This window comes from Crinia signifera, chromosome 4 (assembly GCF_055691185.1).
Source record: "Crinia signifera chromosome 4, ASM5569118v1, whole genome shotgun sequence".
Classification (NCBI taxonomy): domain Eukaryota; kingdom Metazoa; phylum Chordata; class Amphibia; order Anura; family Myobatrachidae; genus Crinia; species Crinia signifera.
This window is the reverse complement of record NC_139220.1, coordinates 118,510,474-118,538,204: the sequence shown is the minus strand read 5'-3', so window position 1 is coordinate 118,538,204 and position 27,731 is coordinate 118,510,474. Positions and strand designations below refer to the sequence as shown.

The 27,731-nt window shown below is 41.7% G+C and overlaps 1 protein-coding gene across 1 annotated transcript in view; it reads right to left on the bottom strand.

Moving 5' to 3' along the window:
- Nucleotides 1-7,822: 7,822 nt before the first annotated feature.
- The window catches only part of PPM1H (protein phosphatase, Mg2+/Mn2+ dependent 1H), a 143,879-nt gene continuing 123,970 nt past the window's right edge, over nt 7,823-27,731 (bottom strand). The window contains exons 9-10 of the mRNA XM_083182308.1: nt 19,629-19,780; nt 7,823-16,613 (exon numbers count right to left, since the gene is read on the bottom strand). Coding sequence (XP_083038434.1) covers nt 16,466-16,613; nt 19,629-19,780 — 300 coding nt within the window. The 3' untranslated portion in view covers nt 7,823-16,465. The remainder of the gene's footprint in view (nt 16,614-19,628; nt 19,781-27,731) is intronic.

Sequence of the window (27,731 nt, the reverse complement as noted above, 5' to 3'; positions counted from 1 at the left end):
TTTTCCATGTTGAGCCTTTTGCTTGTGTGAACCTTTTGTGAAAGGTGAAGTATTAATTGCAGACCTAAGGTTTCTAGGTATTGTCTGTGAGTCATCCAGATCTGCCTTAACAGGCATCCCTTGGCATCTTCACAACCAGTGATGTCACTTGCTTGGATGGGTGACATTCACTGTGGCACTATAAGGAACACTCGCACAAGATGTGATTTTCCTAGATTTTGCAAAAGCCTTTGACACCATACCACACAAGAGGTTGATAAATAAAATGGAGGACATGGGATTAGGGGCAAATATCTGTAAATGGGTAGGGAACTGGCTGTGTAATAGAGAACAAAGAGTGGTCGTGAACAGTGCCGTATCAAATATGACACCAGTACTAAGTGGGGTGCCTCAGGGTTCGGTTCTAGGGCCAATTTTATTTAACATTTTTATTAACAATATTGGGATGGGGTTACTCAGAAATGTATCCATCTTTGCGGAAGATACAAAACTGAGCAGAGTTATTAAATCATCAGAAAATGTCACCACGCTTCAAAATGATCTTGAGAATCTAGATGAGTGGAGAAAAAAGTGGAAGATGATGTTCAATGTGGATAAATGCAAGGTCATGCACCTTGGGAGACATAACCAGTGTGCTAGTTATAACCTAAGCGGGGATGAATTGGGTAATTCAGTACTCGAAAAGGATCTAGGAGTCCAAATAGACAACAAACTAGGGTGTAGTGCTCAATGTAATATAGCAACAAAAAAGGCCAACAAAACTCTAGCATGTACTAAAAGGGGCATGGAAACTAGGGATTCAAAAGTAATTATGCCTCTGTACAAATAATTGGTTAGACCGCACCTCAAATACGGAGGACAATTCTGGGCCCCACACTATAAAAAGGACATCATAGAATTAGAAAAAATCCAAAAGAGAGCAGCAAAGCTTATTAGGGGGATGGAGAATTTAAGTTACGAGAAAAGATTAAGCAATCTGGGACTATTTACACTAGAGAAGAGATGTTTAAGGGGGGACATGCTCAATATGCATAAATACATTAGGGGCCAATATAAGGAACTGTCCATCACCTTTTGTTCTGCTAGACAGGAATCTAGGACGAGATGGCACATGTTTAGATTAGAAGAAAAAGATTTTGTTCATTTCTTTACAGTCAGAATAGTTAAATTCAGAACTCTCTTCATGGAGAAGTGGCGTCGGCAGACACTATAAATACATTTAAAATAAGGTTGGATGAACATTTATTGGTTAAAAACATCCACGGGTACGAATAAGTAACATAATCTATATTTAAAATATTTAAAACATACTATACAACAAGGAATAAACTATTATAAACATCGGTTGAACCAGATGGACGCAAGTCTTTATTCAGCCTCACCTACTATGTAATTATGTAACAAGGGGCATGACCTAGCGACTGTGAAGTCACACCCTCATTTGTGACATTTTTAGGGTGTGACCACTTGTTCATCGCTTCATGAGCTGCTAGGTAGCCCCCACCTCTCCCAGCAGAGTGTGGATGGTGTCAACTTATAAAAGCCCAAAACACATGAGTGTACAAAAGAGTGGTTGAAATGAAAAACACTGGTTTCATTCTAGTCAGACTCAAATCTTGACATTAATCCAAATTGAAAATCTTTGGCGAGCTCAAAATCTGTCCTTGGGAAAAGGAATACAACAATCAATCAAGAGCTTCAGAAAACTGCATAAAATAAAGAGAGGGATCAAATATAAACAAAAAGTTGCAAGTAGCTGAAAGAAGGTTACAAGCAGCTATGGATGAGAGGTGCTGCCACTGGCTGATTCTGGAACCTGCAAATTGTACTGTAGCTGACTGGTATCGGGACCGGTGCTAACAAAGTCAAGTGGCGGTGAAAACACGACCCCTCGGCTTTTATGGACTGCATGGGCTGCAGCCCATAGATGGGGGCTAGGGCTGACAAAAAGGCAAGGAGTGTCTTCCTACAGGAAGCCAGCTCTCTGCTAATCGCAGCGCCAACTGACAGTCCTGCAGCCCATATGTAAAATCCACCACTGGCTGCAAGAAACTGTGTGCGTGTGTGTGTAACCATATAATAAAGGAACGTTGCCTCTTAATACTATCCACTTTGAATTTTTTTTTATGTTATCTGCAACATTTGTAAAGAAATCATTTATTTTCATAACTCTGAACATGCTTTAAAATATTCTGGTGATGGGAAGTACAATTCCAGTTTTTTCTGAAGATGTTGTACAGGCTTAAAATTAAAGGGTGAGAATAATCCTGACCGGAACTGTGGATTGAAAAACCATTAGATTATATCTTGTCACATTATCAGAGGCAAAGCTCAAGCAATAAGGTTGTTTCCCTGTAAATGCAATGCTTAGTGGTCTATTTAAAAATTAAGCAAAAAGTGGCACAATAACTGCTAGAGCAGCCCCTGCTGTACAAGAGTGTCCCAGGGAAGAGAATCTGTACATCTTTGCATCTACAAAGGATGTCTGCAAGATTAGCACATACACCATTCTGCACCGGTGGCAGCCAGGGGCGAGCGGAGCCGGTGGGTATAATGGAGAAAGCCAGGAAATAAAGCTTCACTTCTCTCATTTCATCCTGAACAGCTTCCATTAAAACCTAATGGTGTACCAGCGCAGGCTGTAAAAAATAGTAATAGAACGGTATCTTTTACAATAAATTTTATTTTATGAATAATTCATTAGCTGTAATTAAAATTATGGAATTCCATATAAAAATAAAACGTTTCAAATGTTATGGGCATTCAATAATCCAATAATTCATATTCATCACTGTGCATATGGTCAATTATATAGGGCATATTACCATACGGTCCTCAAAAGTCAATGGTCTCCAATTTGAGCAGCAGATGAACACCAGGTGGCCAATGAGTCCCAAAGAACAGAGTCCATAGATGAAATAGGATCTTCTGATGGGGTAGAAGGTAAACCTGGATGACGTATACAAGTCAAACGCTGCCTCGGATTGTCCTCCGGATAAGACAACAACAATTAGTTCATGCATTTCTGGGTGTGTCATCCAAACCACGTGACCGCAGCATAGGTCACATGGTGTGAATTATATACAACAAACATGTTGCCATTAATTTATTTGAGTCTTTATGATATGAATTTTGAATGTTTGTTATAAAGATAAAATAAAATGTATTGTAAAAGATACCGTTCTATTACTAATTTTTTTTTACACCTGCGCTGGTAAACCGTTCTGTTTTATATTGCCTCTATTTACTGACAACCCCTTTACCAGCTGCAGTTAGTAGCGCACCAATTGATTTTGCTTCTTCCATTAAAACATACTGAGTGTAGGCTGCTACAGTATTAAAAACTGGAGGATGAAAAGGTGGAGAAATCAGTGATTTCTAAACACTTTCATATATCTAAATAAGACACAATACATTTTATATATAGGGGCCTCGTGCGTTCATCTGTTGATTATTGACACCTGACATCATAAAAAAATCTCTACTGTGCTGTTTATTGAATCTGCTAATCCACACTGTTTTATGCCTTAGGGCAATTTCTGTTAAATATAATTTTTTATATAATTGTTGTTATATTTAGAGCGCCGTAGGTGGCCGTAACTACAAAGGTTTCACTGAACCAGGGTGTTTCCGGGAGACCTTTTGCTCTTTATCGGAAAAGAGCAAACATTGTTAACTCTTGTAGACCGATAAAAAACATTGCTAAAACATTGGGAAAAATTAAGAAAAACTGATGTTTTTTGCTCTTGAACTTTTATCAGGGATAAGATACTGCCCATTGTGTTATAAGCAGAGGTTAAAGTGGGCTGGAATGGGGCAGAACAGCGTTCCATCAGTTCCTTTAGGAGATGGAACGCGATTCCCCTCCACCAGCCCACCTTACCCGGCTCCTGGCAATATAGTGATCCAATTGACTTCCGCACTGGTGACCGTGACAAACTATTGGCTGCATCCCATACTGGGGAGGAAATGGGCACAGGTAAGGGGGGTGGGAATACATACCCCTCCGTGTGCTGCTGGTCATGTGTCTCGCTGCCTAGCGGAGGAAGACCACACACTGACCACTTCATCACAGTGCAGCCTGACCTGCAGGAGAGGAACGGAGGCAACCTCCAGGAAACCGATATACCAGGACATGAGAAGGAAAAGGTGAGTGCATGAGGCCACATAACATAGGTGTCTGCATTACTTACAGCTCCCATCACATAACACAGGTGTCTGTATTACTCACTGACACAGCTCCCATAAACGGTCGGAGGGATGGCACAGAGATACAGGGAGGGGGATGTGTGTTTGGTTGGAGGACACACTCGGCAGAAAGGGGGAAGGGCACTCGACGGAAAGTGGTGAGTTCCACTGGAAGTGATGATGAAATGTTAAACTATTGTATGGAAAACTCGCGCTTTATGTTTTATGTATAGTTTACATAATGATGCAAGTACATCAATGTACAAATGCTCTGTCTATAGAGCAGAAATTATAAATATAGTAGCATTTATATAGTTTCCAGCAGAGATTATAAGTGAACAATGCTAATCTTTGCTCACAGAACACAGCGCATATATCCCACAATGACAGGACTTACACAAATATTAAAAAACATGAATGAAAACTAGGAATGTAATACGTGACTCTGACATACCTTTCATATCTTGTCATTTTAGAATATTATCTGTACTATTTCTTTTTCCACATTAAGTCAGTGTACATTTAATAAGCAGTTCTATTTATTTAGAAACCAAATAAATAGGCAGGATTATAGCATATACAGCAGGCCAGTTATCACTTGTTGCCATATACATAGTTTATTTATACATTCTTTACATTTTTGCTGTTTCAATCAAATTGTTTTTAGTGCTGCTGAAAACGTTTACAGCTAGAGATGCACAAAATAGCTCAATGGCCAGCTTCTGAATCCTTACTGTGGACCTGTGGCTAATTTACATATTGGCCAGCTAATTTACAGGGGGAGAGTCCCATATTTAAAAAAATTAGTCCTTGGGATCGGATAAGTGACAACAAAATTGGCTGGCTTTAGGTGGGCATTTTTCCATGAGCTTACATTGCAGCTCATTCCACAAGAACGCAGTCGAGTTGGGATCTGGTCACTCCGACAGTCCTTTAAAGACAGTAATCCAGGTTTCTGTTTCTTCAAGAAATAATATAGGCATAGTTTAGGGTCACTGGAGCTTTCTCAGCTGCAATGCCTGAAAGCAAGGAGGGTGCTGGGTCATCCCTTACCCCCACCCAGGAGCCATGCTTTACAGCAATAGGCTGCATGGCTTATTGCTCCCCTGCCTGTCCCGGCAATGGCCCCACCTCTTCCAACACTCTAGGACCTGGCAGGCAGCAGTTTCCTGCTTTATTGGCACTGCCGCATACTGTAGCTGCAAATGGAGAGGGATAGATTCAGTAAATGAGATATCCAACAGGTAAGTTAGGGTATGGAGGGTGTGCGGTTGGGTATAGTAGTATGGTAGGTAATACTAAGATTCAGTGATGGTAAGGGGTTATTCAATTAATGGGTTTAAATAGGATTAATTTTTTTTTTTTTAAGACTGAGGGATGTAATTAGGAGGTTAATGCTGTCTGTAGTATACAGATTGCTCCTCATACAGTATTGCTGCAATTGGCCAAACATCCCATCACGGTGCAGGCAGCGTGCCCAACAGTTAAAAAAAATAATAATTTAATAGAGGTGATCAGATTCTATCATTTTCTAGGATGCAATTGAGATATGTTAGACAGAATCTGATTGGTTGCTATGGGCAACACCACCTCTTTTCATTTTTAGAAGCTGTAGTAAATGTACCCATGGGAGACAATTATACGCATGTATGGCACTATCACTAATTCTCTGTGTAGTATTTGTTGACCAATGATATGTTCTGTATTATATGGTGGTTATATAGGTTAGAGGGATGACTACTATGCACAGGAATGAGTGGGATGGGAGGGGTGACACTATAAACTTTATCTTTAATTCATCCTTACCCTTTGTGTAAAACACCACAACCAAAGCAGTATCAGTATATATCCTCCACCATGCTAGACCGGGATGCAGTTATAATCCTGGCGATCGACATTCAAAATCCAGACACTTTCTTTCTCTATGGGTGTCCACGACACCCATAGAGGTAGAACAAATTAGTGTGCCGAGCGTAGCGAGCCACCGGGCCCGCAAGGGGGGCGATTCACGTCCCCTTGTCGGGATTTCGGCGGTCTGGATTCTGAACACCGGGATTTCGTATCAAACACGCTAGACCGATGTAAAAAGCATTTATCCGGCATCTATTCAATTTCTCCTTGTCTAACATATTTGCTCTTATTGTGGGGCATAGCAAGAACTTTGTGGGCTTCAAAGCAGAATTTTCAAGGATCCCTGTCCAAATGCTTCTAGAGACCTTTCCAGCAGGTGTTCATTTTATGCCCCACTTCTAAGAACCATAGTAGTGCCCAGTTCCCCCAATTCACATAACAAACAGTGGCCCCGGTTCATACAGTCACATTACAGTGCTCCAGTCCATATTATGTAACATTATAATGCCCTGTAGTTCATTTTATATCACATTACAATGAGAATATCCAGGTGCAAATATATTGTTGGCACCATGACAAAAGTTTGTAAGGGTCCCATATGCATCACCCACTTTGACGGTTGTCTCAGATATTTGGCCTGTACATTACTACTGAAGGAAGATTCCAACTTAAGACCCGTAAGGTGGCAGTTTCTCAAATTGCAGATACTCTAAACCCCTTGCGCAGTTGTCTGCCTGGGCCTTCTGCCTCTTTCTATCATGTTTAGACCCAGTTTGAGAATTGTGGGCTCCTTGGTAGGAAATCTCCAAGTTATTGGTAAACTGACCCAGGGAATAGCGTTTATTATTGTAACAGACTGACAGGTTTCCCAAAAACACTTTTCTTTGGCCATTTTTTAACCCAGAGTTGAACTTTAGATCTGTCAATGTAATATTTTACTTCCAACTTAGGGAAAGACCATTTACTTTATTAAACACATAAAAATCAGCTATGCCAACACAATTGCAATTGTTTCCCTTACTATCTATATATATATATATATATATATATATATATAGATAATTAGGGAAACAATTAAAATATATGTCTAGTGTCTGTGAAACACTGCCATCTGCTACATCTCTTTCTCACAAATGCACAACACAAAAGGTAGCAGAATAGTTTTCAAAGCTTTTGCTTTGAGCGGGCTTACTAGTAATCAATATATAAACATGATTATTAAGGATGAGTTGATCGTTATTACCATTATCCCTGAATGTACAGTATATCACATCTCCCGGTATTGGTTATACCACTGAGTAATATATGTAGTGCATCTAAAGTGGCAGTCTTTTCCCAGACATAATACATGGGCACAGAAATTAGCTGTAGGCCTTATGTGATCGTCCAATTGCTTTTTACTAACATTTTTATGGTTTTCCCTGTTTATTTGACCCTTGCAAACTCATCAACTAGTACATGATAATCAGGGAAAACCATATTAATATCACATGTGTACATTGCCAATAGCTGCCATTTATGTAGGTGATATTAAAAATGTATTCAATATAACATTTGGTCTCTGACAGAAATATATTTTTTTATACAGAAGCATCTAACTAGATATCATTTCCGTAATGGAACAGAGTGTTGTGTGCATGCAATTATCTTTCCATTTCTTTTTTTTAATGGCCATATTGCAGCAATTATGTACTGCTGCCACAATCACGTCAGCCTGTCATTTTCAGTTGGGAGAAATAAATAATGTAAACAAGTATTCACAATCAATAAAAACAGGCCGCAGTAAGTTTTAACTATATACATTTATTCTTTATATATATATTTTTTAAAACTTTGATATATATTTTGTCATTGCATTACTTTAAATACATTTCTACACACAAAATATATAATCAAGTACTAAACTTCTTTTTCCAGTCTACAAAAAAACAACATGTCACAGTCACGTACAAAGGTTGAACCATTCGTTTTTTCATTTAGATCCAACAGACATTTTTTTTTTTTTATCGATTTACCTTTTGGTATAATACAGTTACAAAGAGACTTCATTTAAAATACAACCACCATCTACAGTTTTGGTCAATGCAAATAAAGGAATGTGTGGGAAAAAAGGTTTAAGGACAAAAATAATCATAAACAAGAATCATTCATTAAAAACATTACATGACTAGTAAAGTAAAACAGTAATACCTCCTACTGGGAACACTGCAGATCACTGGTGTGCATACAGTAAGCATCATTTCCAAAGGACCTACAGTAAGTCAGGAATTATGGATTGCTAAATAGAGAATTGGCAAACCAAGCAATTATCACATGAATGTGCGTGCGTACTGTAGGCATCCTGCATGCACGAGGGGACTTTGCGACAGAAAATGCGTACGGTTTGAAAAAACAGAATTCTCTCACCGTTTCACTGACAGGAGGCTGGATTTTAGGGATGTTAAACTGACAGTTTCTCAGTGTGTCAGAAGGAACTCATACAGTATGTACCAAGGCATTTTGATGAGGGTCTGATGTCAGTCGCGGATGAGTGGAAACCTAGATCTAGCGTACACACAATTGCACAGACAGTGAAATCCTTTTGATGGTTTGGGAATTACTTCTGGATTTGCGAGGGGATACCGATTAGCTCTCTATTTGCAATTCAGCAAGGGGCATTTTCTTTTACTGGCTAGGCGACGGCTATCTACACACAGTCCTCTGCAAGTTCTCACATTAGCCATCCATGCAGAATTAGCCCCTACATTGGAAATTAAACTGTGAAAAGGGGTAATAATGCATCAATGCTGACTGGAAGAAAATATACCGTACCCTTTAACAATTTGGGATCTGCTCTTGATCCTAGTACTGTGTGACATGCAGGAATTAAGGTTTCTGCAGATGGCTTCCACCTACACAGGATACTTTTTTTTTTCCAATTAATGACACATTTTCTGCCTCCACCACAAATGTTCAGTTCATTATTATTAGATGTTCCTCTATTTTCACCTATCTCCCCCATTCAACACTTCCCATGACAGTAAGCAGCAGGATTTCTGGTACTCTTCAGCATAAACAACTTATTCATGGAACTGTATACTGCGTATACAGGGTGTGCTCAGCTGTTCCTGCCACAATATAATGCCTTATGTGTGACAGTCTATAGATCTGCCTCATTGTGACAAGACCTTAATAGGGCCAGATTGGTGAAGATTAGGGAACAATTAAGCTGGGTACACATATATACAATCCCTGTTTTCTTGCGACCGTTCGACCAACCATAGACGCGACCGTCCATAAACACCTGCCGATACGCGCGTACACACCTGTACAATTTTACTTGCTACGTACAATGTACTTGTTCTAAAATAACAAATTGTAAAGACTAGATTTAGGAGAAAGCTTAATATTATCATCATGAAAGTTACTTTTACAATAAAGGAGAGTTCACACTCATTTATAAAATATGTTAGTAGGACATCATTTTAGCCAGCCATATTGATTGGTTATTAAAATAAAAAAATGGAACACAACTTTTTGGAACCAGGCTTTGGCTGCTAAAAATACTTAGTAAAAACATTACCTTCAGAAAATGATAAAGTCAACCCAGAGATGAGTTGACCAACAGTTCTGTGGCTTTCTCACATTGCAGAACACTTTAGTATACAACAAAAGAATGTTTTTTTTTCCAGGTTTTCCATACGACAGAGGATTAATACATACTGGTATTTGTTTAGCAAGCAAAATACCATACACTATACATAGCAACCAATAATACTAAAACACAGCAGAGGGCACAGCCTAAAAGCAAATATTTTCTAGAATATTAAAATGACCAGCATTCTATGGTTGAAGTTCACACCCCCATCTTTTGCTCATTGTGGGCCTGATTGAGAGATGGCCGCAATGCTGATGTTTGCCCAGTTGGAGATGTTTATTGTTGCGCATGCATCGGAGTCCCACTGCTTACATACTTTAATGGCATAAAGACAGAGGTCGTAATGTGGTTATGAATGCAAAATGATTGACAGGTATTGAGTGTTTGTGGGAGGTAACAGATTGTGGTGAGTGAGACATAGACGTGTTGCAACCATGTCCAGGCAACGTCAGAGCCAGCATCTGCATCCTTGTACACAATTGTACTGACACCAGCATCTTAGTTCCAAGAAACATTCTGCAACCAAAGGGATGCTCACACCTTTTATGGTGCAACCGATGTGCGTCCGATGTGGTGCCTTATTTGAGATGCAGATGGTAGGTGCGTCTGTACAAAACATTTGCATATATTATAAATGCCACGGTACACAAAAACGCAGCAACAATGGGATTTGTGCCCACCTCTGAAAAAAAGCGCTTGTAACTTCTTTTTTTTTTACCATGTGATGATGCTCATAAATGTTACTATGTACTTCTCACTACTCCATATGCAGCCACCCGTAAATCTGCGCACTCTGTACATTTGCGCTGAATAGATTTTTTTTTTTTAGATCGGTATTTTGGGAAGAACTAGTCCCACAGTGTAATGCAATTCTCTAAGAAATCACATTTAAGATGTGTGAGGATGGTAGAGACCACGGCGGCCAGAACATGAGCTACAGGCGTTCTGATGCTGCACAGAGATCCCAAACACAAGCGCATCTGAGTGTTACAAAGGGAGAAGAAACATCGCATCCTAATGCCGACAGGACAAGCCATCTCTAAATAATGGGTTTTACCATTTAATTCCAAGAGTTTCCTGGAATACATTATGCAGCTGGCATTAGACATGTAGATTATATGATCTTTCAGAGGCTGGGGAAAATGTAAACCATACAGTAACTCAGCCTAAACGGGAACATTTGGAGGAATGAATATTGCAGGGGGATTTTTTTTTCTTTAAATAGCTTTTAACTGGATGAGCACTCACAATACAAAGCAGAATGTGAAGTTTATTTTCAGATCTGTTTTAGTCTGAAAATGCCAATAAGTCAGCAGCTTGAATGGTTACTGAAAAGGTTATTGGGTTTAAATATCTTAACTTTTGATTCCTGATATACAAATAAGCATGAGGTTGAGTTACATACCAGACAGATATTGGTGGACCGGTCGTTGGTCCGACTGTTCAGCAGCTTGGTGTGTTGGTTCCTCTAAGAAAAATCAGCCCCTGAATATACGTACCATACAGTCAGATGTGTCAATATATCTGCAGATATTTTGCACAGCCAACGCAATTGTCTGAACATCGATGGTCGCAGGCATATTGGGTGTACGCAGAACCTGCCATTGTGCTTGCAATATATATTGTCCATTTGCTCGAATGGCCAATATGTTGCATATTGTGTAAACAGCTTAAAATAGCAATATAGCATTCTCTACCACAGTATTAATTGATAAATGGAAAATGAAGATCAGCTGGGCAAGCTGGATGGGACCAGGCTGATAGACACTTAATAGGTTGACCAATATGAAAGGTTGACATGTAAGCTGTTGACAGTGCTTAAGTTGAAAGGTTCAAACAATCGACATGACAATGGTCACATCTGTTGGCAGCGAGTGAAACTACATCTCTTTCTCTCTCACAAATACATAAACACAGAGGCAATCACAAGGTAGCTGACGATTTCAAAGTATATATATATATATATATATATATACATATATACACACACACACACACACACACACACACACACACACATATATTTGTTGTGCTATGCAGCTGTGCTGTAAAGTATTATTACACTGTCTGGTTTCCATTCCTTACCCTAATGTGCTCAGCAGTGTTCTACCTGGCTACAGCTCTGGAATACAGCTAGTAAGAGCGCACACTGAATTTGCAGTATAATAAATGATTGATCACATTTAAAAATGAAATGCAAAAACAAAAACTTTTAAAAATAAGATTAATAAAAATAAAAGAAAATCAAATGTAATTAATCTGGTCTCTTTGCCATTTTCAACTATGAAGGACATGATGCACAGTTCTTTGCACCAATGACCATTCTGGTTGTTGATATAGAGCAAATGTAGCTTATTGTGGATGGTCCAGTAGCACATTGCAAAGTGTTAAAGCAGAGTTTAATGAATTAAAAACCCTTCACACTTATTAATCTTTCAGTTATAGGCAGTGGCGGATTTTACCTTCGTGCTGCAGGACTGCAGCCACCCCAGGCAAAATCCGCCACGTTGCTCTGCCTTTGTGAAGCCAGATGCAGTATGTGAGACTACACTGGCTCCAGTGTGACTGGCAGGGACTTTATATTGGAATTCCAACCTGTCAGTCACCTGTATGACAGACAGCCCCATTGAGAGGTATTTGCACCCTCAAGTACTGCCAATATGGGCAATGATAGACAGAAAGCTGGCTTTATGTAGGAAGCCACTCCCTGCCTTACCGTGCAGCCCTAGCCATTTTCTATGGTCTGCAGCTGATGCAGCCCATAGAATCCAGGAGGAATGCGCAAGCATAATACGTTAATACTTTGCATGCACCTTTCATTGTGCAGGTGCCAGGACCCTGGACTGCAGTGGGGAGACTTAGCAGCGTGGCTAGTGGTAGCCCCCTCCTACGATAAGGTAGGAGCTGCCGCTGGTTATAGGTGTATACTTGTTAAATAAACATGTCTCAATTTTAAGGCATGTATTTGAGATTAAAAAGGAACACTTCTACTCCGCCTTTACACCCAATGATCCACTGTTAGTGTACAGGTCTGATGCAGCCCTAGGCATTACAAGGCCTATTGTAGGGCAGGCCACTTTATCCAACAACTCGCTTCTCGATTTATGTACTGGCAGAACTAGCTGGTTAGTAAGGAAAAAGTTGTAGAAATCTAGGTACGTAAAACAATAGCTACCATAGACATATACTTCATTAACCTAGATCAGTGAAAGGCCATCAGTGACCCTACTGGCCTTCACCTTTATCCCCCATATACCCTTACTTCTCCATGCCTAATAGGCTCTGGGGCGGTATGTGAAAGTCACGAAACATAAGGCTGAACTTGACCTTACTGCCTCAGCAGCCAATTCTGCATTACTTCTCACAGTGAGGTTATGCAGCTGCATGATTCCTGCGTACTTCTGAAAAAGCAGGGTTTGGTAGATAAGGGCCTTATATAAATTCCTGAGTGCTGCAAGCTTTTGTCTATTCTTGGTTTCACTTATGCAAGTTGACAATTAAATCTGTTCCGGAGAACTATGTTGCATCTCTTTCCAACTTATGGTGCCCATACACTTATGCGATCAGATGCGATGTGACAACGCATCACATCCGATCGCATCTTATGGTGCCTAAAGTGCCCTCTTCCAGCACATAATATCTATCGATGTTAGATGTGACCGGCGGGCTAGTGCATCATGTCGCATGGGACACAAAATGCGCATACAATCATTCGATTTATTGCACCGATGCGTTCAAAATCGAATGATTGTATGCAATATCACCCTAGTGCATGGGCACCATTATACTTAATCATGTGAGTAAATAATACTAAAATGTTGGATTTATTGGATACAGTTGGTAATACTTAGATGAAATTTCCTGCTGATGTATTAAAAATGTGTCTGTCTTTGACTCAATGCAGTTTTAACTTATTACAGACATTAAGAAGCAGGCAAAGTGGCTGTATACGCCGGCAGCCATGGAAGTCTGCTTTACTACTGTACGCTAATGTGAATATCCAATCAATTATCATGAGAGAAGGTGCAAGGCATCACCCAGTTCCCACCCTGAAACACGGTATTTCACTTCTACATGCACAAACTCAAGTTACACAAAGTATTTAATGAATTGATATTATTTTGTTATTGTCTACCTGGTGATGGTGATAACAGGGCAAGTATTATAGCGATAAACATTCCGCTACAATGCTCCTTACATTAGATGTTTGGTGGGACCTGGCTAATCTCACCACTGCTATTACCAGAAGTGAATCAATGCTGTTTAGTAAAAACCTGTATCAATGGTGAAATAGGTCTTTTATAAAATAAAAATAAATCTTTAAGTGCTATATCTAACAACCACTGTATACAAAAGAACATTGCAGCATGTAATCCGCCAAGTTCTTATTGTTTAAAACCATCTTTAATGAGCTAAAACCTCTCTTAAGTGAGACTGCTGCAGAGCTTATCCTGAAATGACCAGGATTATTCAATACACATTTTGGCAGGTTGGGTAAATGGATGTGTCCTATCAGGCTACTACAATCTAAATGACTAGTATCAAAGCTTCATTCAATTACTGTCCTGATATTAGAGATATGCAAAATCTGCTAAACTGTAGACAAAATATTGGTCACTTTAAATTGCATAAGTGTAATTATTCTAGGTAACCAAGGCTAGCCGAACACACTGCAATATCTACTAACACGTATAGCAGCAGCAGCACGTGTGTGGCTGTAAAATATTCCTCCTCAGGCATGTTGTGATGTAAATCAGTGGCAGCAGATGCCCGTTGGCAGCATGTGAGTGTGCTCTCCAGGCTTTCATGTGATCTATCTGCCCAACGCCAGCTCCAAATGGCTAGTTCTGTCCAACTTGCCAAATTAGAAACAGATGCCGCTGAAGCCAAACACCAGCCTATGTGTGGACAATATAAATCACTGTTTTACAAAGTTTAAGTATGTATATTGCTTTCGAACATCATTCCCAGAGTAACAGCTCATTTTTATTACAATGTCCTCTCTATATAAAATGGAATATATATCCAAAAAAGGATTTACAAATGCTAAAAATATGCCGGGAACATGCAACATTTATCATTCAGATATTAATTATTGACTCTCTTTACACTCGCTTTACAAAGAGGCGGATGATCTGGACTTGGGAATAGTTATGATCCAACACTACAAGTACAGATAGAATGCTACAGTCACATTAATTTAATGTGACTATAGACAAAGAAATGATTAGTGCAAAATATATCTAATGTGATCAGCCATGTCATCAATGGCCCTTCATTCACTGCCGCATTTCTTGTATCGTTTGAACAGCTGGGATTTTGAGGTAATCCCTCTGCATGGGAACATTAAAATTGCTTTCGCTGTGCGCCATAGCCAGACAAGGATGAAGAGGCAGCAGACAAGGATGAAGAGGCAGCAGACAAGGAAGAAGAGGCAGCAGACAAGGATGAAGAGGCAGCAGACAAGGATGAAGAGGCAGCAGACAAGGATGAAGAGGCAGCAGACAAGGATGAAGAGGCAGCAGACAAGGATGAAGAGGCAGCAGACAAGGATGAAGATGCAGCAGTATTAACACATGAATAACGAAGTGACAAAATAAAATGTTCAGCCACAAACAAAAAGGTGTGATACATAAGAGTCAGAAATGGGACATATATATTAGGGTTGTTATAGTTACACATCTTATAGAGTAGAGATGCAGGACTTAAGTCATCTTGTTGTACTGCTACTTATTCAGCACTGATAAAAGGTATCATCACACCAATGTGGCCTATAGAGGGAGCTGTACATGCAAAAGTGAGACAATTCAGTGACAAACTTGCAGATGGAGAACACTTGTTATAGACAAAAAGCACACACTCCGATTCCTCCATCTCTCCGTACTTACATGCACATTGCATCTAGTGGAGCCAAGGTGGTTTATGTTCTTCATTGGTCATGTGACATATCTATTTTGGGTACTTATGTAATATCTGGGCTCCTGTTTTTCTTATGAGACCGTGGCCGCTCGCCACGCTTCGGGCGCGGTGGCTCGCCACACTATATAAAATCAACTCCATGCGTAGTTGGATAGTAGGGGTATGAAAAAATGGGGTGCATTTAACATGGGAGCCCAGATAATACATAAATACCCTATTTTGTATACAGATACAGCTTCAGTTGCACACAGAATATAGGCATATCACATATTATTTTAATCAGCAAAAGCTGCTTGTGCAAATAAGATTTCACATTGAAAGAAGTCTGGAGCTACAGAGTTATGGCACAGCATGGCACGATTAGAAGGGCTGTGTAACGTGCAAGGAAGCTAGATGTATATGGTCACAACTGTATATACCAAGGACTTTTTGATACAGAAAGAAACCTGAGTGTGGTAAAGAATGATGACAAAGGTCACCTATCTCTATCCCATTAGGCCACAGCGAAGTCTGCATTACTGTGAAAGGAGCACACAGCGGTACGTGGCTGGCAGGGGAGCAAAGTAAGACATAAGAGGTTAGGGCTGCATAAGGACAGTGCACATTATTTTCTACACATTTCACTTCAAGCCAAATGGTTAGACCAATATGCACTAGGTAATTCCAAGGGTTTCTTATAATAATTTGACATTTTAGTATAACAAAGCTAAAACATGTTCAGGGCGATTTAGAGTACAACACGAGAAATCATATAACATTAGCAGCATTAACTATGCTCTGAGATCCCAAACACACAATTTGGGAGACTGTGCAATGCCCTATTTCAGTAGTCAGATCCTGTTCCAGTTAAACAGTACATGCCACATACAATCATGCCAGTTTATTGCCATTTATTAATGGGATGACGTAGACAGAGATGTCGTCCCCTGAGCCCAGCCTGTCATTGGATATTCTCCATCCTCTGTCTTTCAGTACCCCTCTAGCCCGCATCACCAGGTCCTGAGCTGCCAGTGTGTATCTGTACAATGAAATCACATCAGCACTTAAAAGATTAATAACAACATTTATTATTTAAGAACTAAGCATTCATGCAGATTTCTACATTCTGGCTAGAAATGATTACATTTGGTCAATAAACTTCCTCAAGGACGGTGGTAATTACCGCTGAGAAGACTAAACACGGTCTACAAAGAAATGCCCAGACTCTCGTATTACAAAAAGGAAACTTCTATTCTACTGAGTTCCATATGTAGAATCTGTCCACATGTTCATTTATTTCCAGAGACAAAGTTTTATATATATTGCATAATTTCATGTTAAATAGAAGTTATATTGGGGATACAAAACAAAAATCCAATAATGCCACGATATGCATGGCCCAAAGATTTGCGGAATTTCTTAGGTACTCTTTACCTAGAACGGCGCCCATCGCGACCATCGAATGCACTAAAAAACGGGTGCGATGCGATGCCCGCGATTTCCCATAGGGATCAATGTTAAAAGTGAGATTGGACGCGATTTTAGTGTTCAATGCCTCAATGCCCGCGATTTTTACATAGGAAACAATGTTAAATGGGCCACAGAGCCCAAATAGTCACAGTCAAGTGTGAAATGGCCCCCACAATTGTTAACGCCACCCCACGATCAACGTCAACCCGAAGCGTGGCGAGCGCAGCGAGCCCGCGAGGGGCGGCGGTACGCGTCCTCCGACCTTTTCATACCCCCACTATCCACGTCGGCGTGGAGATGAGAATAGAATAGTGTGGCGAGCGCAGTGAGCCACCGAGCCCGAAGCGTGGCGAGCGCAGCGAGCCCCGCGAGGGGCCGCGAATACCTTCACAGTTATACGCGTCCCCTCGCGGGCTTCCCAGGTGTCCATGGCGAAGGGACGCGTTTACCTGTGAAGGTATCCGCATCCGCTCGCCTCGCTGCGCTCGCCACACTATTCTATTCTCAACTCCACGCCGACGTGGATAGTGGGGGTATGAAAAGGTCGGAGGACGCGTACCGCCGCCGCTCGCCACGCTTCGGGTTGACGTTGATCGTGGGGTGGCGTTAACAATTGTGGGGGCCATTTCACAGTTCAAGGGCACTATTAGGGCTCTGTGGCCCATTTAACATTGTTTCCTATGGCCAAATCGCGGGCATTGAGGCATTTAACTGTAAAATTGCGTCCAATCACAGTTTTAACATTGATCCCTATGGGAAAATCGCGGGCATCGCGTCGCACCCGTTTTTTATGTGCCCGCGATTTTTTACCCCCGACGCCCGCGATGCCAATCGCGGGCGCCGTTCTAGGTAAATAGTACCATTTCTTATTTTATTTAGGTTTGATACGAGCAGCAGCCTTTTTATATGTAGTGGTTTCAGGATGCAAGTTGAACATGTAGCACACTTAAGAACGGGACATACATTACATACAAAGTATAAAACCTGTTTACCAACTGATTTGTGACTAGTTAACAAAATGAATAACGGAAATGGTTTACTAAAATCTTAAATACAGGTTACTGTCGCACGCAAGGAACAATACTTTAATGAGAATAATACAATACTATTAGACCAGCGTTCGGTCTAAGGGGGATATTCAATCTCCGGCGAGCACCTCCCACCGGGGAGATGCCTGCCGGGCCCTATTCAATGCTGTCTTCCCCGACAGCATTGAGCAGGGTATCTCGGCAGAACGAGCCCGACCTCACAAGCTGTCGGACTCGTTCTGCAGAGAACAGCCGGGAAGTGACGAGCTGCCGGCTGCAGCTCGCCTCTTCCCGGCCGCAACTCGCGGCCACGCCCCCTTTTCGCTCCCTGGCAGGCGGGACATTCCATAAAGACACATTCAGTTTAGTAAATTAGGCTGCAAGCAGGGCCGTCTTATCAACATTCTAAACCCTGGTCAAAGCAATGCACTGGGGCCCCTATCCACCCATGTAACAAATGCTGCCTAGCCGCTCTGACTTTGTGATCACCACTCACCCCTGCTCAAAGGGCCCTAGAAATGTGTGCCCTAGGTAGCTCAGTGTGTGTCTATAGGATGACCCATGGTGAGCAAAAGGAGTGGGTGCCTCCTACCCTGTTTCCCTGATAATAAGACCTACCCCAATAATAAGCCCTACCCTTATTTCTGGACAACGGTCCAAAATAAGCCCTACCCCGAAAATAAGCCCTAGCTTAATCCCCATTTTGCCCAGTCCCTGTGCTAAACTCCCAGCTCCGCTAAACCCCCCCACCCACCCGCATGAAATGGATGCTGCTGCTACGGTAGCAGCCCTGGTACCGCTGAAGCCTCTGCTCGCATCAGCGGTCCCAGGGATGCATTGTGCATGTGACGTCACTGCACACCTCAGGGACTGATTGGCGTCTGTTCACAGACTGGAGGGGAGTGACTGAGCGGCGGCGGAGGAAAGGATGAGTGGCTTAAAAATGCAGAAGGAAAGGAAATCGGCAGGTGTGCTTAAAGTATAAGGAGATTGAGGGGCATGATGTAGCTAAAAGAAGGACTGAGGAGCTAAAATAAGCCCTACCCCAAAAATAAGCCCTTTGGTGTTTTTGGACTGGAAAAAAAAAAATAAGACAGTGTCTTATTATCGGGGAAACACGGTAATTCTGCCATGTATATATAGCCACACATCAAGGATGTACAGTATGTTAAAAAGATCAACACACACGGTGAGCATGACTGTAGGGACATGACCTGGCTCTTCTAAGAAAGAATTACATGTTTATATACTGTAATACATCCAAAGGTGGCAACTCTATATGGCTTCCCAGTTTTCTTGGCAGCATTTTGGAACAGTCATTGTATGCTTTTATTTACAGTACCAAAATTTGTTATTCCCAATAAAAGCACTGATACCATAAAACGGATGAGTACAAAAAAATGGGTTCACATAAATCCTTTCTAGCAATAGAATCAATATAAATGATTACAGTTATGAACAGTTTCTAGATGCCTGTTGTATCCGCACAGGGCCCCAGATAAGCATATGCTTTTCGTAGTACCATAGCCACAGACACTGTAGTATCATATACACACCTGTGAGGGTCATCAGGGTCACAGCATGACAGGAAATTTGTAACTGCTTCAGACACTTCTTCATTTGACAAGACATCCCACAGGCCGTCTGTTGCCAAAATGAGGACATCATCTGCACTGTGCTCATATTGCAGTAGGTCATATACACGTACCTATGTCAGGACAAAGAGGAAAACATATAAAGCTTAAAAGCATGTTCCACCTTATAATGTACAGCTCTGACATAATGATACTACAAAAGAAAAAATAAAGAGAAGTCACTGCCAGCATTTTAGATATTAGAGGTGCCTGTATACATTACTAATACCGTAATTGAGTCCCTGAGGACAATATACAGGCATGATTTGTATTTACTGCAGAAGTCAAAAGTGCATTTTGTCCCTTACTATTATGGAATTGCCAATAAGTTGTGTCCATACTGTCAAAGATATCATATGGAATCAAGAAACAAAAAAAATGTATGAGTTGAAAAGGACGATACTGTATACAGTTTTGTTAGGTCCTTGGCACCAATCTATTATTTGCATGGCAGCTCACAGTAATGTATACAAGAACTCAGGGGCGTAACTAACTATTTTGCGCCCCCCCCCGCCGCACGGTTTTTCGGCGCCCCCCCCCCCCCACACCTAACCTGCCCCCCCTTCTTACCCGTTCCCGGTCTGCGTCTCGCCCGGCTCTCTGCCGGGACCTGCCTGACCGTCACGGTCCCGGCCGGCTCCTGCTACAATGAAAACGGACTCTTACAAAATGGCTGCCCCCATACTGCAGACAGAAAACTGTCTGCAGTACGGGGGCAGCCATTTTCTAATTGTCAGTTTTCATTGCAGCAGGAGCCGTCCGGGACCGTGACGGTCAGGCAGGTCCCGGCAGAGAGCCGGGCAGTACGCAGACTGCGGGTAACTATAGCCCCGCAGCCCCCTGGCGGCGCCCCCAATTTCTCTTCACCCCCCCCGCCACCTCGGGGGCTGCGGAGCTATAGTTACGCCACTGCAAGAACTACTATTACTGAATGCATACTAAAAAATGTTATTCTAAAATAATAATAATAATAATAATAATAATAATAATAATAAAAAAAACGCAAAATCAAAATCATCACTGCTTCCAGGGCTGGATTAAAAGGGGGGGGGGGGGGATGGGGTCAACACCCCTGGGCCCCCTCTAGCTAGGGCCCCCCTGTGGTCTGCATGCATTTTTCTAAAAAATATTTTTTTTATTAGCTAAAGCAGTGGTTCCCAAACTGTGTGCCGCGGCTCCCTGGGGTGCCTCGGGACACATGCAGGGGTGCCGCGGGTGGGTGGTCCAGGACCAACTCAAATTATTAATGGTTAATTATTTATGAGCAAAACCAGTGCTGGTGGCTGCCAATCATAGAATGTGTACAAACAGAAGCAAATCCTACCCTTTACCACATAACTGCCGCTAAGAATTACATATAAACCCAATCTACTTAATTTTTTTGGGACCTAGGGGTGCCGTGAAAAAATGTCTGATTCTCTAGGGTGCCGTGAATCAAAAAAGATTGGGAACCCCTGAGCTAAAGGTTTTGTGCTTGGGAGTAGGTTATTGCTGCAGCTTCACCTATTTGCCAAAGTGACAATGATTGCTGGTGCTGAGCATCGGGAGCCAAGGCACACTGACAGCACAAGTGTGCAGTGCATTACTGGGAGTTGACACTTTGCACAGGAGGGAAGAGGCTGAGAGGTTTGTGCTGAGCTCTGATTGGTGGAGGTCATTACATGCTTCTCAGCCACATTGAGGACATTAGCAGCATCATCACCATGGGAGGTTTTTTAATCAGAGGCAGTACAAAAGGGACAAACACATTATTAATCCCCCCCCCCTGCAGTTACCCATTGACCAAGTTTATACTGCCTTTACTCTATGTTTTGACAGTATAATATTCTCCCTTGCGGCCAATAATGACAAGTGCAAGGGGGCCCCTCTGTCAAAGGTTCCATGGGCCCCCCAAAGGCCTAATCCGGCACTGACTGCTTCCAATTATGAACTTTCCTGCTATGTCATAGAATAGAACTGGAGACGACTATAATAAGCCATTCCTTTTCTCATCTGTTATGAACATTGACGAATGCAAGTCTTCCATCATCTTTTTATTCACCATTGACGGTGAACCAGCGATGTGGGGCTATGTGCAGGCAAACTGCTACATATGTAGTTATGGTGGCCGGTCAACATCATCTGGAGGCGGCCACCAATGTTATACCATCCATTCCCTCACATAGACTGAAAAAACATCACCGCCACGAGGCCATTGATGGGTTACTAAACCATGTGGACCAAGAAATACTACTTTCACTGATGAGACTTAAGAAGTACAAAAGAGACTTTCATACTGTTCATATTCTAGAACTCTATTGTATAAGTTCATCCCAGTAGTCTGGGGAAAGATATTGGTATTTTCAAAATACCTGGGTCCAACAACCCTGCATTCCAAACCAGGTTAAAAGAAGGGTTAATCCCGGGATGGACCCAGGTTGCTCTGCAGTGTGAATGGGTAACCCGGGTCGAGCGACCCGGGTTCCGTATACACTGTATGGAGGAGGCATCAGCTCCAAGCAACGCCTCCACCCCCCCCCCCAAACAACATGCCACCGCTCCGCCCCCTTTCTGATGTCAGCGACCTGGCTTATTGCTGAGTTGTTGTGGGGGGCTCACATTGCAAATGCTGGGTTGCTCCCGAGATGGACCCATTTCCAAATGCCAGGTGCAACCTGGCATTTGCAATGTAAAAGGGGTAGAAGGTAACTTCTTTTAGTGGAACAGATCTTGAATTCTAAATACAGGGTGTGACACTTGAAAACTTATGTTTAAAATAAAGTGTGACGTCTATTGTCTTGCTAGGAGGGGGAGTCAGCCAAAAAAAGTGATTTTGACGGCTTTCGATTAATTAACAGATTCAAACTCACAGGGAAGGAGAGGTGGACCCTTGGGAGCAGGAGCCGGGTAGCAGATGACTCCACTGCCTCCCAGAGTTACACCCATATGCTTTAAAAACTTAATGGGTAAAAGCTTGGTTTTAAAAGGGATGAAATGTAAATGACCTTTCCCAGAAGTCTATTTTTTTGAGGTTTCTCTACAGTAGGAAAGCCCTCAATTATGCCATTACTTATCTTATTATATTGAATCAACACATGATTAAAATGAACTGAAACTCAAACTGTATTGTAGCAAACACTGTAACCTCTGTTTGGGTAGTCCATAGATCAAGTGAAACATTACTGGAAGCAGACAGATGCATGTACTGATGATGGTATGCGTTTATAAATTGGTTTAAAGCATTGACTGGTGGCCTTTACACAATGCAGAGACAGTCTCTGGCCGAAACGGTAGATCATTCCAAGTTTTTCGAATGACTACATTGTTGAACATCCCACTTAGGTCCCTTTGGGCTAGCATTCCAGCCGTCAATGTACACTGCTTGTGTACCCTTCTAAACCTTACAGCTATCAGGCAGAGCACTTTAATTAACCAAAAGGAACAGAACTAATTTAGCGTGACGGCTTAAGCAGAAGGCAGCCAAAAGAAAATGATATTCCGTATTACAATTTAAAAATCGTACGCCTGGTCAGACTTGCTGCTTAATCCTCTCAATTCAATGATATATCTGTGGTCCACTAACTCGTCTAAACATGCACTGTATTTGGCTGGGATGCCTAAATATGCCTCTCTGCATTCTCCAGCCGCTGAAAGAGGAATGTTTTAAAATAACCACCAAGTCCGTTAGCAACAACATTTCAATGTCAAATCCTTGCCTGAAAAGTGCAATTCTTGGAATTTACTTTTAACTTTGTGACATTGTTTATATATATATATATATATATATATATATATATATATATAAACAAACAAACACACAAGCTTTTCTGAGCTATAGTTACACTTTAGCAGCAGTATTAAAATGTTTGCATATGGTAGATTTACAGCAAAAGACAGAGCGCTAACTGCAGTCTGCTTTGTGATACATGTTTAGGGGAATGGTATGCTATGTAATGCAGTACAAATGTCCGTTCCCTGAGAGAAGCAGATGAAAATGCCTGACCCACATCGTACCTGATCTAATCTTGCACAAAAATGTAAATATTATCAAAACTTACATTTCTCAAATGATAAACTCTGCCTATCTCATAAATGTTTATTAAATCCCCATATTTATGTGTATCCTGGCAATCCATCTCTGCAGACTCAATGCTTGGGAATAACTATGCCGTCCACACAATTGGGCAGCCATAAGGCAAATGTTGTGAAATATATGTTTGTATGTTGTAGTTTTTTCTGTTTGTTCATGGTGTGACATTACATTACAACCCAGCTGGCAGTTTCTGAGATATATTTGCATTCACTGCTGCTCGGCATAGCAGCACAGTTGGTGCAGTGGTTAGCATTACTGATAAAGGGCCAGATGCACTAAGCTTCAAAAGTGATAAAATGGAGAGTGATAAACAACCAGCCAAGCAGCTCCTGCCTGCCTTGTCACAGACTGTGTTTGAAAAATGTCAATATTTTGTAAAAGAAGCAAATAAAAAGTTGTTTTTTGTCTGCTTGTAATCGGACCAAGCCCCTCAGATGCCTGTTTTCACGCGGTGGGCTATATAAGGTATGTGCTGACTGTTATACTTTAACCTGATGACAATATGAGAAAGATATTGATGATATGTTGTTAAAATGTAATGGTATCATTTATAATAGTCTATGATGTTATGAGTGCCACTGTCAATTGCCCCGGTGCCCCTCCGGCTTATGGATACAATGTGTGAAGAAAAGATGGCACTCAGAGATCTTATCAAACGTGTTGTATCGCAAAGTAAGGAAACCAACATGGTTGGTTGTTGTCAAGGTGTGTGGTGAAATGAATATATATATATATATATTCGTTTGTGTGGTGATATATATATATATATATATATATATATACACACACATCAAACATGAAATAAAAGTTTGCACGTTTTGTGCACAAGAAGAAACCCTGTGAGTGCCGCCTGTTTCTATGCTATATTGAAAAGGACGGAAGACCTTAAGGAGGAAGGCACCAGGTATTTAACTACACATTCAACAAACGAGTGCCGGGCAGCACCCTATCTATATATACACACACACACACACACACACACACACACACATATATATATATATATAAACACACACACACACACACACACACACACACACACACACACATATACATACATACTGTACATACATACAGGCAGTGGCATAGCTAGAAATTTTGCTCCTCCCCCTGCTAATACATTATATATAAGTTGTCTACACGTTTGTTATTGGAGTGCCGACCAACACCTCATTGCTATATATATATATATATATATATATATATATATATATATATATATATATATGATCCGAGGGAGCCGGCACTCGGAGTTGCTGTGTGCTCTTCTAGTGCCCCGGTGCCTTCCCATAAGCCAGAAGGCTAATAGATATATGTCCGAGGTAGGCGGCACTCAGAGACGATGTAGACAGTTTAAACCATAAAACGGTTTAATGTGAAAAAAAATGGAGGCAACGTTTCGGGGATGACCCCCTTTCTCAAGCCAAAACAAACAAGTGCAATACAATGAACAAACGCCAAATAAATACCTTAGTGTGTGCAGCAGCCGCCTCCCATCAGCGCCGTGCACGTGCTGCACGCTGACATCTTCCCCCTCCGTCCCATCTTCCGTCTGCTCTCACCAGACGTCTGACGTGGGCGGAAGCTGTCGAGTCAGCTGAGCCGCTCCGTGGGCTGGGCTGGAGACGCGGCTTCCTCGTTACCTAGGTAACGGGGAATAAACAAACATACGTGCATTAAGAACAGCATCAATAAAAGAAATACAAAAAACATTAATACAAACAGCGTGACCAAGTGTCTTGTGTGTGTAAGGTGCCTTGTGTACGGCACTATGTTAGTACCTACAAGTGTGTAGGATTATAAAAGCATAGCTGTATTACGTGCTGAGAGTGTGTTTAATGTGGTTGGCTCGACCGCCAGTCTGTGCGGCAGTCTGAATGTGCTATAAAAAATGAAAAAATGAAAAAATGCAAGATGGAAAAAGTGCGAATCTTGTGTTGACATGTCAGTCCATTATGGTCCAGTGTCGACTAACCAAAAATGGACTGTGTTGGTAAAATAGCAAAATGTGTAATAGAAAATGGGAAGGGACATTCTCCTGCATCATATTCTTCTGGTAACTAAATAATGCATTGCATGGTGCCAGTAGTTTATATATGGACAGTTGATTCTATACATGATGTGTGTACTGTCTCCATGTTGAGGTTTGTATGCAGATGCTACATCCCTAACTTATAGGGCTGCATGTATGTAATATATTGGGGCAGGGCTGCACATCGAAGACCATGCTGGAGATGACTGCCAGCAATGTTGCATAAATAGAGCGCTGCAAGAGCTATTAAATACGGTAGGACCGTCATGTCCGGTAAGGCCTGCGACTGGCCCGTCAGTGTGTGTATTTTGAGGGATCCTGATTGTGAGGAATCTCTGAAAAATTGGTGTAATGTGCAACACAAGGGGCAGAGTATGTTGGAGTGCTCCAGACTCTTGAAACCTATGTGTAGCAGAAATGTTAAAGAATAATACTTAAAAATGATAAGAAAAGCATAATAATTAAGAAGTAATGAAAAAATGATGATTACAAAGGGGCAACAGGAGATACTTAAAGAAACTTAGAGAAACTTAAAGAAAGCAGCCAAGCCACAGCGACTCATTAAGTCCTCGGGGTTGAACAGTATCCAGGCGGTAGATCCACCTCGCCTCCAATTGTAGTAATGACTTTCCCCGGTTCCCTCCTCTAGGGGATGCTGGTACTTGGTCGATGATTTTATGTCGCATGGTTGCTACCCCATGTTGTAGTAGGGCAAAATGACGGGCAACTGGCTGTTCGCTGGAGCCGCTGGACAGTGCCGCTCTGATGGCCGTACGATGTTGCGCCATTCGTTCTTTAAATTGTCGCTCCGTTTTGCCCACGTAGCACAAGCCACATGGGCAGAACAGAGCATACACCACGTACTTAGACGTACAGGTGAGAGCTTTGTCTATGGGAAATTTTTTCCCAGTGTGTGGATGCGCTATAAAGCTGCCTGTAAGCATAAAGCCGCACGTGGTGCAGCCAATACATTTATTGCATCCTTTTTTCCTTGAGAGAAAATGTTCCTTGGAGGTTTGACCCATATTCGTGACATCTGTTTTAACGAGCCAGTCCTTGAGGTTCCTGTTTCTCTTGAAGCTCGGCATCAATCTGTGATCTTTAAGCACTTTCAGATCAGGGTCGGATGTTATTATTGGCCAATATCTCTTGCCTCTCTGGACGAGGGTTTTGCTGGCAGGGCTATACTGTTGGACCCAGGGTGTTACTTTACCCAGTTCCTTTTTGGGTTTTTCCTGTAGCAGTTCAACTCTAGATTTTTTTGTAGCTTTCGCTCTGGCCATTTCGATGTCACCTGGGGGGTATCCTCGTTCAATGAACTTTAAAGTCATGATGTCAAGTTGTTTCTTGGTCTCGTCAGGGTCACTTGTGCAGCGGCATACTCTAATAAATTGTGAATATGGAAGTCCCTTGATAGTGGGCTGTGGGTGAAAACTGGCATGATGCAACAGAGTGTTCCTGTCTGTTTGTTTGGTGTATAGGGTAGTAGTGACCTGTCCCATTCGCGACATGATTTTTATGTCCAGGAAGTTAACTTCCGTCGGGTGGTGTGTCACCGTTAGTTTGACAGGGTTATCGGATTGATTCTGTTGATCAATAATACTCAGCAGGTCCTCAATATCCCCCCTCCATAGAATTAGTAGATCGTCTATATATCTATAATATAGGAACATTCTGGAAGCCACCGCTTGATTCGTGAAGAACAGTTGTTTTTCTATGCCCCACATGTAGGCGTTGGCCAGGGATGGTGCGGCTGCTGACCCCATGGCACAACCGGTGCGTTGTCTGTAAAATTTGCCATCATAATAGAAGTAATTATGTTCAAGGGTGAAGGTGAGTAGCTCAAGAAAAAATTCAGTATCAGGACCTGTATATTGAGGGTTGCCAGTAATGAGCTGTTGCACTGCAGAGACCCCTGCCG